This window comes from Ruditapes philippinarum, unplaced genomic scaffold, assembly GCF_026571515.1.
Source record: "Ruditapes philippinarum isolate M1 unplaced genomic scaffold, ASM2657151v2 ctg660_1_1_1_1, whole genome shotgun sequence".
In the NCBI taxonomy this organism is placed as follows: domain Eukaryota; kingdom Metazoa; phylum Mollusca; class Bivalvia; order Venerida; family Veneridae; genus Ruditapes; species Ruditapes philippinarum.
Genome location: NW_026860859.1, coordinates 104,254 through 117,750, shown reverse-complemented (window position 1 = coordinate 117,750; position 13,497 = coordinate 104,254). Strand labels below are relative to the sequence as shown.

The following is a 13,497-nucleotide window of genomic DNA, read 5'->3' as shown; positions in this document are numbered from 1 at the left end:
TTAGCCTTTACTTTTTAGTTACTTTTACTTGTTAATAACCATTGTGGTTGGTAGTTGTCTGTGGTCTTGCTTATATGCTTCAACAGTTGAAACATTTCCTCACAAACCACAAGGCCAATATATTGCCTTGACATGAATGTGCCTACAAAGTTGTTCAAATAATGTAATTCTATGCAGAGCTCTAGATGCTGAAGCAACCAAAGAAAAAAGTCTATAAAAATCTTCACCAACTGCAAGTGCCCATTAGATATTTGGCATAAAACATTGTATATCAAATTGGATCTTAGGGTCGTGCATCATAAGTTTTCCTCTATAATAAAGTAAAGATTTAAGTCTCCCAACAGAGGTTGTCAGATGTCTGTTGCAAAACATTTTATAAGACATCACCAACATTGTCAAACTATAGCCCTGGGGTTAAAATTTGTGGTGTCCCACGAGTCAGTTTTTCTGTTCATACATAAAATCTTAAGCTGCAGTTTAGATATTTGACATGAAACATCTTGTGGACTTAACTAGGATAGTCAAAATTATAGATCTGGGTAGAAATTGGCCCCGCCCAAGAGGGTCCTAGGTTTTTACTACATGTATATGTACAGTAAAATTCTTGTCTAAAACTACAACAGGGCTAGAGTATGAAATATTGTCTGGTTGACCTCTGCCAAGTTCGTTCAAATAACATTCCAGGGGTTAACCATGTGTTTTCCATATATATATACTGAGCCAAAACTTTCGCAAAGTATGTGCCAGTTGTTCAAGGGTACCACTTAGATGTACACACTTATATACATGTAGTAGCTTCTCAAACTCGTTTTGTATTCAAAATCGGTCAGCTAATCCCCGTATAAAAGCCCGATATGTTTATTCAACGTATAAAATCGAGTTTCAAAAGGATTGAAAAACTGTTCTAACATATCTACATTCAAACTTGGAGAAAGTTTCTTTTTTGTTTCAGTATATAAATATATACATATACCTTAACAAGAAGGGTTAGAGCTTTGACATTTGGCATTAATCATTAAGTATTGGACCTATTTCATCCTTGTTCAAATTAAAGCTATGGAGTCAATGTTGGCTATCCCTGTTGGTTATGATTTTCCTTTTATAAATATAGTTAAATTTAAATATACAAGGGCAAGAACTATGATACTTGGTATGAAATACTGTCGCTGGACCTTTACCAAGTTTTAAGAAATTATAGCCTTAGTATCAAATGAGTCCCTCTTCCAGGTGTGGTGACCATGTGACTTACCTTTTGGTTTTCAAATATGCAGCTATGAAATTTGGACAAGATGCCGATAGTAGATGCAAAATTTAACTTTTACATTTGTTGCCAGTAGTTTTCTTTTTGTAAACAGCTTTTAAAAGCTACGAAATTTGTTTTTTGTGTGCTCATTTTAAGATGCAGAATTGAACTTTGATTAGATTTTGACCCAATGACATACTTTCTTACTCAACTATTCGATAAGAGTAAGTAGAGCTATACTTGTCACCTGAGCGTCGGCGAAACAACTAGTGTTAAAGTTTTTGTAATACCTAAAATATTTTCAAAGTCCATTGACATATGGCTTTGAAACTTTGCACACTTGCTAAACACCATGACCCCAACCTGTAGACAGGAGAAGATAACTCTATCAAGCATTTGACGAAATTATGCCCCCTTTTGACTTAGAAATACGACTTAAAGTTCGCGCGCGTACCACCTCAAGTATTTTCAAAGTCCATTGACATCTGGCTTTAAACAAGTTGAAATTTTATACACTTCTTTGGAAGCATAGAATGACTCTTTTCAAGGCCTATAATTGTTACATTGATTTAAAGAAAAAATGTTACCCTTACCTGTAACTTAGAAAATTTTACAAATTCAAGCACCGTGCTGTCCTACTGACAGCTCTTGTTTTTATTGAGAGCTACAACATTGAAAATTGAACTACTACAGCTGTAAATGTAAATTTGAATATTGATACCATTGACTTGGCATTGTCGTACATTCTCACCCAAGTGACCTCAGAACGGGTCTCAAGATTTGATATTTGATATCAGTTGACATAGATTTCGATATAACACCTGCCTTTCATAGTTATCAATTTCTTCGATCTTATGTTATTTTGAGCCTTTATTCTCTTAATTACAGATTTATATATAGCAATATCGATAAATTGTATATTAACCCATACTCTATCTAAAAGTTGAATACATGAACCTTAAACCATTTACTTCAAATAATATGATAATTATTCATCATATCAATCCAATGTGCGATAAATGTGTATAAGGCAGGCTTTTCTTTCAGCAAAAAGAACTTGAGTGTCTGAATTAGAATATTGTGATATTTCTTCAGTTTTCGTATCTTTACACGTGATTCATATGGTAGATGATAGTCTCGTTATTTCATCAGCGCCTATCCATTTAAACTTATAAATCGGTTAAACTTTAAGATGCAGTTTCTGTAGAAAGGTCCTTCAATAACAACAGTATCAAGTCTTCTTAAGTAATTTAAGACTTTACAATAAATTTAACCACCAGAACAACACCTCTCATCAAGAATCTCAATCTTTGTCTTTTAAATGTCACTTTGATGTTGCATATTGTTCACAGGTTGTAATGTATAATTTTATTTTGTTCAATCTTCATCGCTAAGGTAAATTAGTGTTCGAAATCATTTTTTTTGTCCAATATGATTGCAGTATTTCAAATGAATTTTAACATATCTACAAACTATTAATCAGTCTAGTAAGTCAGCTGTATATTAAAATAATTTCAAACACTTAACACTTGCTAAAGAATTTTAAATAACTCATCTGAGTAAAAATAAATCTTTATACAAAAATCAAGCTAAGTAAAACATTCATTGTGTAAGAAATGCAAAGATCGATATTAAGTGCAAAATAAAAAAAACAGAATTTACCATTTTATCCCAAAGATTCTTAAATTATCATTTGTAAACATAAATACATACTATCATCTTTGGTGATATTCTTTTATGGCCGAAATTCATTGCAAGGTAGGAAATTCAGATACAATGTACATATGTATCTAATTTAGATATGCACAAAATAGGTTTGGACAGATGCATTACCCTGTACGTGGTCAAATTAATTTTGTTCTTAACAAATCTGCCAGTGTTTTATTGACAATATCAATTATCAGTGCTTTTTGAGCATTATGATATTATATCTATTGTACAAAGCTGGCGATATGCTTCTTTAAAGCTGCATGCGCCAAGATGAACCAAAATATTTCAAGGAAATCAAACTTGAGAAAAATGTTCTAAGATTTTAAGAAAATTAAAAATATTCTAGATGCAAGTAATACTTTACATTTCATGTGTAATAAATGATTGATGATGGCAGTATTTATCATCACACTTCTACTGCGTGACTAACGCAGTAAGGGCCAATTTTTCATAATTGGACCTCCTTCGGTGGATTGTAAGCGCTTTACTTTCTTTGCTCACTTCAGACCATTTTATATTTATACACATTTTAAAAACTTTCGAATCTGTAGGCGTGCTGCTTTAAAAGATATTTTCTTCACTGTTTAATCGTTTTACAGACTTGACCCATTGGACGCACTGACCCTTGTGTCAGTTCTTATTCATTTAATTTTATAAATGATTTTCAACATACATGGACAGTTCAATAGTATATTTACCTATACATGAAGGTTCACCTACCATGAACTCAAGAGGATTAGTTTTTTTTGAAATGAAAATCACCACTTTCAAATCAGTAAGAGTTTGTATACAGGTACATATGTATTAAAGTACAGTTTATTGTATAAATGACACGCTAAGATTATATTTCATCTATATTGAATAATACGGTTCAATAAACATCTGTCGCACAAAAGCTTCTATTTCGATTTCTCTTAAAGGGTTGTTAAATCAATATTCATTCAATCAAATGCTGGTATAATTTCGGCCAAAGTCGTTATTTTCCATGCATCATATCTATAAGTTGACGTTGCGACGTTCCAGTAATGGCGGAAGTCCGTGCATTATTGCTTTTTTGCATTCTAAATTTTTCTTGGGATAATCCTTCTGCGTGTTATAGAACGACACGGAAACTGCCGAATCGTGCCGAATTATCACGAGTCTTTGATGTATTCACACTGACTCATATTTCTATATTATATTGTTACATATATTCGCGGTTCTTCTTTATAACTTTCATGACAACCCTCATTTTATGCATGTAAGCACATAAAACGAAATGTTTGTAATTGGTTGAAACTTGTGATATGTATATATCCAGTTCTCTGAATATTACATCAACAAGGCAGGTTAGTTTCCTTCTTGTTTATAATTTTTTTATTTTGACAATCTCTTTTTTTTTGTTTGTAATCTGGACATGGATTAAATTTATATGTTTGTAATTTTATTCTTATTCATATGTCAACAATTATTCATATTCTGCTGCTCTGTGGGTGGGATAGCTACAATATCTAATATAAAAAAGGTTCACATTGGTTATATTTTATACTTAAGGACAATGAAAACGCACGCCCGCATTATATGCATTTTATTACATGAAAACAAACCACTAACGACTCCATTAGATATATATCATAACTTTAATACAAAATGTAAACTTTACAACTGAAAATAATTCAAAATATTTGAAATCAAACGTACACCAGTAAATCGAAGAACCTAAGGTGAAAATCCCAAAATCACACTTTTTCATCACAGTAATGAAATCTTAAAGGGACTCCACTGAGGTTTTTTGACATGATGGGACTGAAAATATTTTTTCCAGATAAATTTACCATTTGATGTAGGTTAAGACCACTAATATTTGTGCAAAATTTCAGATAATTCGCACACTTCGTTTTTCCAGAATAATTATTCAAATTATAAAAAATAACCCAAAATGAAAATCGTTTAAACACTTTTCACTCAAATCGGGCTAAGAAAAGCATAAAAATATGATTTTCAATTTATATCAAAGTATATTTGTTAACTATCTTTGCATATCTTTCTGTTCAAAGTGCCCCAGCTCATTTATTTAAGAAATTCAAAAGTAATATTTTTTTTGCTTTTAAACCATAGTGGAGTCCCTTTAACAAAGGCAAAAACCAAAATGAAAATCCAAAACAATGTCACTCATAAATGTCTATTCGTAATGTCACCGTCGGGATCTTTAGAAACGACAATGTCCTCCATCAGCGTCTCTTACAGATGTACATCGTTGTCTCATAGACCTTACGGTGCGGATAGTCGCCTGTGGAATCTGACGCCATTCGGCCTGTAGTGTAGTGCGAAAACGCTGGTGAAGCAGAGATATTGTAGACCGATGGACACCAAAACGGTGGACGATAGACCAGACTGAATATGTCCTAAATCTACCCAGCGGTTATTTCTTTGTAGAACCATTGCATACAATTTGCTACAAAGTCATCAGTAGTGTTTGAAATTGAGTACCTTTAATAGAGGAAAAGTGTGTACATTTTGTATATGCAATTTCCATGTGAGCTTTTACGATTTCTAAAACTGATCATTGGCATAGTTTAATATTCATTCTCATAAAGATTTTAATTGCTCATTTGTGTCTAACATTTCTAGAAAGGTGTGAAAAACAAGTTAATAATTAGCAGTTTAAAAAATCAAATAATTTCATTTCATAAAGTAACCATGAATTGTTTCAATCTGTTTTTCTGTTGTGATCTTATCACAATTAGCCAAAAGTGTTACTTTTCATTTTTCGGGTACTGTCTTTTATGGTTGCATATTTCTGCCACCAGATAACCTGATAATTAACTAGTTACTAGTTACGTAACTAGTTAACCTCTTAATTAACTAGTTAATTATCAGGTTAACTAGTTACGTAACTAGTTAATTTTTTCCATAAAGAAAAGATCATAACGGGAAATAAATGCACGTTTGTGCCCGCAACTGCCATCCCTTATTGTCAGCTTAATATTAAGAGGTTAACTAGTTACGTAACTAGTTAACCTGATAATTAACTAGTTAATTAATAGGTTAACTAGTTACATAAATACTTAACTGGTTAACTAGTTAACTAGTTAATTAAGAGGTTAACTAGTTACGTAACTAGTTAACCTGATAATTAACTAGTTAATTAAGAGGTTAACTAGTTACGTAACTAGTTAACCTGATAATTAACTAGTTAATTATTAGGTTAACTAGTTAGGTATTTGCGTAACTAGTTAACCTGATAATTAACTAGTTAATTAAGAGGTTAACTAGTTAAGTATTTATGTAACTAGTTAACCTATTAATTAACTAGTTAATTAAGAGGTTAACTAGTTACGTAACTAGTTAACCTCTTAATTTTAAGATGATAATATAATAAAAGGATGGCAGTTGCAGGCACTAACATGCATTTATTTCCCGTTATGATCTTTAATTTATTGAAAAAATTAACTAGTTACGTAACTAGTTAACCTGATAACTAACTAGTTAATTAAGAGGTTAACTAGTTACGTAACTAGTTAACCTCTTAATTAACTTGTTTGTTATCAGGTTATCTGTTGGCAGAAATATGCCACCATAGTCTTTATTATGCAATAACTTCACTAAAATGCAATTATTTTCATAACTTTGGTATCTAAATGACCGGAATGCATTCGGTTTTATGAAAATGTGAAAAAATATTTAAAAGAAATATATTTTCCTTGTTAAAATCCAATTATCCCGACCGTGCGTTTTAGTTGTCCTTAAGTATATTTTATTCCTTTTAAATAAACAAACAAATGCTAGGAAAAAAATCTACTTTTAATAGCTTATATTGTTTTCACACAGATCAGAGTTTGCTTTTAATCATTATAATAAGGTAAGTTACATCCTTTTTGAAAAATCGAAAGAAAGATATGGTTAAACATTTATAAGTACATTTGTGTAAGATTTTATGATTGAAACTTGGAACAGTACTATTTTTAAAAGAGTGCCGTCTTGAACAGTCATTCTTAAAACGTCTGCATTCACGGGTACGCAAAGATGCACGTACACATGTATATACAAGTAAGACCTGGCGTGGTTTTGCATAGCGAAGTTTCATTGTGTAATAAATGAAGATAATTTCAAAAATTCTGTCTCGGGTGATCAATTGCAAGTCATGCAAATGTTTTAAAATATACTTATATAGCCAGTAATGCGTAACTGTTCAAGTATGTCTGATGCAATATTCTATAAAAACTAACAAACTGTAAAATTATGTTATTTTCTTAAACTTTTAAAATATTTATCACAAGATTACTATACATGGATATTGTATGTGAACAGAATAAAATATTTTGTTGCTATTTTAGTAGGTTTGGCGATGATTTCACGCATGCCCACTCACAATAAAATATGATGACATTTTGTTCCATTCCAGTAATTCTAAAATCATTTTTATCACAATATAACAAACCTTTAGAAAAAGAGAAGGCTGCTTTCACTCTATATTTCATAATCGTCGAGTTATTGCCCTTTTTAGTTTTTCATACTTACTTTTAGACCACAGTATACCTCATAAAACATTGAAAACATCATTTTGAAATTTCACAGTTCAATATATTTCATTTATGTGAAGCACTGTGTTAAGTACCCATAAGTCTCTTTTTTTTTATTATTGCCCTTTTTACATTTATTATTTCTCTGATCAAAACTGAAAAATAATTATACACATCAGCTTGAAACTACATAACTGATACACCTCTTTAATGAAAACTATACATTGTGCAAAACCATAGTTTTCTTTTTTATAGTCCTTACTTTTTATTGTTGGAACCAATCATCTAAAAGTATTATAGGTACCGGCATTAAAATGTCTAGAAATAGTAAATTTACATTTTATTTGATATTTATGCTTTGACATAAATACTACTAAGCCGCTTTGTTTAATTCTGATTTGAGTCATCCGATTGGAGTGGGAGTGCAGGGGTGGGGTTGGGGGAATGGTGTTGGGTCGGTATAATTTCAACTATTTTGTAACTTTAGTATTAATTATACACGACTGCTGTAAATAAACGAATTTTTGTTTTAATCGAAGTTAACACTTATTGTGCAGTATTAATATGATAGAGACTCCAATGAGGTTTGTTGTCATGATAAATGTTCTTCTTGATGCAGATCTAGTTTAATATCTTGTGATCATTCGTTCCAGAATGATTTTTATTATTGTAGAAAACGACCAAAAATTGCAAATCGGACTGATCATAGCGGAGTTCCTTTATGAATTAGTCACAAAGACATTTGTCAGTTAATATGGCTGTGTATAAAACGTATTTCCTTAACATATGACGTTTATAGTTGACCACATAACGTAATGCTAATAATATATACATGTATACGTGTACATGATAAAATAGAAAGGTTCTGGTTGGTTCCAGGAACGGATTCGTACGGTGGCAGAAAGGTGACATGTGTGTGTTTTTATTTATCTCGTGGCCACGAGATACTATGTCGTGGCCACGAGTTACTAAGTCGTGGCCAGGAGATAGCTAAGTCGTGACCACGAGATACTATGTCGTGGCCACGAGTTACTAAGTCGTGGCCACGAGATAGCTAAGTCGTGGCCACGAGTTAGATAGCTAAGTCGTGGCCACGAGATACTTTGTCGTGGCCACGAGTTACTAAGTCGTTGCCTCGAGATAGCTTAGTCGTGGCCACGAGTTAGATAGCTAAGTCGTGACCACGAGATACTATGTTGTGGCCAAAAGTTACTAAGTCGTGGCCAGGAGATAGCTAAGTCGTGGCCACGAGATACCATGTCGTGGCCACGACTTAGTAACTCGTGGCCACGACATAGTATCTCGTGGCCACGAGATAAATAAAAACACCCACATGTCACCTTTGTGCCACCGTACCGTAACATTCCCATGGTTATTTATGGAAATTTTCTTGGGCAAGAACTCCATTAGTATATATATATCAAAGAATTTTTAGGGAATTAAATTCATTTTACAAAAATGATGTTTGTTAAAGTGCTCACACACAAAAATATGTTTTATTTTTTAGAACTGAAGGTTGTTGCACAGAACAAAAAGATGCCTCCTAAAGAGTTTAAAGAGAAGGTCCACATCAACATTGTTGTGATTGGTCATGTGGACTCGGGCAAGTCCACCTCAACTGGTCACCTGATCTATAAATGTGGTGGTATTGATAAAAGAACCATTGAGAAATTTGAGAAAGAGGCTGCTGAGGTAATGTTAAAATTTTATCATTAAGTTGTGCTATACTTACTTTCAGTTTTTCATTTTTTATTTTGTGAAATGATAATTTTCATTATGAAATGAAAATGTAAACACATAAACCATTGTTGGATGTTGGTTTGAAATACTGGAGCTTTAAATAACCATAAGCATGTATTATTCGTGGATCCACGGGGGTAGGGTAACAGGGTATATGAAGTCACGATACCACTTTAATATTTGTCTAGTATGTGGAATCCCTCAAGCATTCAAATATCAATTTACGTGTTTTTTTCCAAGTTAAAATAGTGCAAAAAACAAGTGCAATTCAACCAAATTCTTTTTGACTCGGACTTCTTTTTAAAAAAGAAAACATTAGTAATTGTCCCCACCCCTTTTGGACACGTATTACACTTTGCTTAAATTTTGCGACCCCCTCCGGAATAAATTACTGGACATGCGCCTGCATGTTTGAAAATGTATTATCAAAAACAGGTATGCAATATATTTTCATACAGATGGGCAAAGGATCTTTCAAATATGCCTGGGTGTTGGACAAACTGAAGGCAGAAAGAGAACGTGGTATAACGATCGATATTGCACTGTGGAAATTTACTACATCGAAATACTACATCACCATAATTGACGCACCGGGTCATCGTGATTTCATCAAAAACATGATCACAGGTATATACAACACGATCACAGGTTTGTTAACAGGTATAGAAGTATGATCATAAGAATATAAAACATGAACCAAGTATATAAAACATGATCACAGCCGTATAAGAGATCACAGGTATTTAAAACATGATCACAGGTATGTTAACAGGTAAATAATATGATCACAGGAATAGAAAACATGATCACAGGTATAAAACAGATGTTTATGTAAGTCTTATTCAGGTTAATGACAACTTTTGACCTTTGAAATCATGATAGACTGATATCATTACGCAAGAGAGCGAGGGGAAAGAGGGCAAATAAGACAAATACATTGTTTACCATTATCTGTGACTTAAATATTATACAAATATCGTAGACTACACTTCGTTTGATATAAGATATAGATTGTTGAATGTAATATAATTATAAAGATTTGGAATAATTTGTGTTTGAAAAGGAACTTCACAAGCTGACTGCGCTGTATTGATTGTCGCCTCCAGTACTGGAGAGTTTGAAGCGGGAATCTCAAAGAACGGTCAAACAAGAGAGCACGCCCTGTTGGCTTACACCCTTGGTGTGAAACAAATGATAATTGGTGTAAATAAGATTGACAACACGGAACCACCGTACTCTGAGGTTTGCGTTTATAAAATTTCATATACAGCTTGACGTAAAGACGTCAAAGTGAATATTACAAATATATTTATTTTATAAATTTAACCTGAATTTAAGTCGGTATAAAATTTGAACGATCTACAAAATTCACCCTGGGAAAGCTGCTTCATTTGTACATGTATGGGCGCTTGATATTTTGGAAATAATGTCTACAAATTGTTGCATAAAATTATCGCAGAATAATGATAATGGCAGATGTATAATGACTGCTTTTTTAGAATGCGATAACAAAACAATAAATAAAATAAATTGTTTTATTTTTGTCCAGGCGAGATTCAATGAAATAACAAAAGAAGTTAGTGCATACGTGAAAAAGGTTGGTTATAATCCGAAGGAAGTAGCAGTTGTACCTATTTCCGGTTGGCACGGTGATAACATGATTGAACCATCTAACAACATGCCCTGGTACAAAGGATGGTCTGTTGAGAAGAAGGAGCCTGTCACTGGAAAAATTATTCAGTCGTCGGGAAAGACCCTCCTTGAGGCATTGGATTCTATCCAGTCTCCGGCTCGACCAACAGATAAACCATTACGACTTCCTCTTCAAGATGTGTACAAGATCGGAGGTAATGACAGAACCTAATCTTAATTTATAATATAATAGTCACTAAATGTTTAGAAATCTTCTCACTATGATACATTAGTTTTACAAAAAAAATTAGAAAAATTGAAAACTACATTTTTTTTTGTAAATAATTTTAATCTTTGGTGAACAAATCCCCTATTTACATAAAATTGTACTATAGTTAATGATATAATATCAATTGCTTTGCGATGTTTTAGGAATAGGAACTGTTCCGGTTGGGCGTGTTGAAACGGGAGTTATCAAACCTGGCATGGTGGTAACCTTTGCTCCTGTACAACTTACCACTGAGGTCAAGTCGGTTGAAATGCACCATGAAGCCTTGACCGAGGCTCTGCCAGGTGACAACGTGGGGTTTAATGTAAAGAATGTATCTATTAAAGATATAAAGAGAGGAAATGTTTGCGGTGATTCAAAGAATGATCCCCCAAAAGGAGCGAGTAGTTTTGTTGCACAGGTATTTAAGAAATATTTTCTATATCTACAGTTAAGTACTTTACTACAAATAATATATTGTTGCTTAACAATTATCTTGTACAATACCGAGTACAATACACGGAGTACAATACACTGAGTACAATAAACCGAGTACAATACACACCGAGTATAACACACCGGGTACAATACACTCTGTAAATACGCTGAGTACATTTCACTGAGTACAATACACCGAGTACAATACACTGAGTACAATACATCGAGTACAATACACCGAATACATTACACTGGGTACAATACACCGAGTACATTACATTGCGTATATACCGAGTACATTACATCGAGTTCAAATACACCGAGCACAACACACCCAGTTCAAATACACCAAGTACAATACACCGGTACAATGCACTGAGAACAATGCACTGTGTACAATACCCTGAGTACAATACACCGTGACAATACACTGAGTACAATACACCGAGTATAATACACGGAGCACAATACACTGAGTACAATACACTGAGAACAATACATTAAGTACAATACTCCGAGTTCAAAAACACCGAGTACAATACACCAAATACAATACACTGAGTACAATACACCGAGTACAAAACATTGAGTACAATACACGAATACAATGCACAAGTACAATACACCGAGTACAATACGCTGAGTACAATACACTGAGAACTATACACTGAGTACAATACACGAATACAATGCACAAGTACAAGAGTACAGTAAAGAACAATTACTGTCAAATCAATTAAATACTAGTATACATTCTGATTAACGCTGTACTCACGGTTAATAGTTTGCTTTGTTTTATAGGTGATCATCATGAACCACCCAGGAGAGATTCATCATGGATATGCCCCGGTTTTAGATTGTCACACGGCACACATTGCCTGCAAGTTTGAGGAAATCAAGGAAAAGATTGATCGTAGATCCGGCAAGGTATTGGAAGAGAATCCAAAGATGGTCAAATCTGGTGATGCTTGTATGGTAAAGTTGGTACCATCTAAACCGATGGTGGTCGAGAGTTTCTCAGAATATCCCCCACTGGGGAGGTTTGCTGTCCGAGACATGAGACAGACCGTGGCGGTTGGTGTAATAAAATCGGTGCAGAAATCTGAGATGCAAGGAAAAACCACGAAGGCAGCACAAAAGGCGACCGGGAAGAAGAAATAGGTATTGAAACTTGCAGAACTCTTACGCGTTTTAGCAATGGCAAGATAAAATACGTTCATCTATATGTGTATCTATATTTTATTTATATCAAATCTGTTTGTAATAGATTACCAGGAACAGCATTTCTAAGAAATTGGATTGTTAACTTGATATATAAATCTGTGTATCTCAAAATATAATAAAATAAATTAGTCAGCTTCAAAGTAGTCCTGTTATATATATATGTTTAGGCTTTAAATTTTACCTAAACATTTAAAACATACCTAGAATTCAGGAAAAAACAACAATTTACCCCCATGGTACATCTTGTACAGGTTTATCCTAGTATATTGTTTACCCGGGCGTACTCCCATTTATAATAATCGATATTTTACCTGTACGATTTAAAATAGAGCATATATAATTCATTGAATTATTATACTCGTGTGAAATCAGGTATGGCATTATTGAATGGTGATTGTTATTCCATAAATATGATGCTCAAATTAAGATTTGTCAATATTGTAAGTTCCAAAAAGCATTTTTATAAAGATATTACCGAAATTATCATTTCATGTAAATAAAGGGAGGTAATTAGAAATTTATTTTCTATAAATTCTATTTCAAATTTTCCAATAAGAAATGAATGCATATAATTTATTGATTAAATATAATGTTCACAAATATTTGCAGTACACATTTTACATATTCTTCGATGTTTGAAAATTATTTTATTTGCATAATTATATACATATATAATTTTTTGAAAGTGTGGTATACACACAGTAACAATATCAATCACAAAACATACAGGATCTTTAAAA

At 32.9% G+C, this 13,497-nt stretch overlaps 1 protein-coding gene across 1 annotated transcript; it reads left to right on the top strand.

The window, feature by feature from the left end:
* The first annotated feature begins 4,156 nt into the window (after nucleotides 1–4,156).
* LOC132713584 (elongation factor 1-alpha-like) lies at nucleotides 4,157–12,890 on the top strand. Its single transcript, XM_060696220.1, has 7 exons — nucleotides 4,157–4,281; nucleotides 8,963–9,147; nucleotides 9,654–9,822; nucleotides 10,259–10,437; nucleotides 10,745–11,042; nucleotides 11,260–11,516; nucleotides 12,335–12,890. Exons 2-7 carry the CDS (start codon nucleotides 8,992–8,994, stop codon nucleotides 12,692–12,694), a joined length of 1,419 nt encoding a protein of 472 aa, XP_060552203.1. The 5' UTR covers nucleotides 4,157–4,281; nucleotides 8,963–8,991; the 3' UTR covers nucleotides 12,695–12,890.
* Nucleotides 12,891–13,497: the final 607 nt, after the last annotated feature.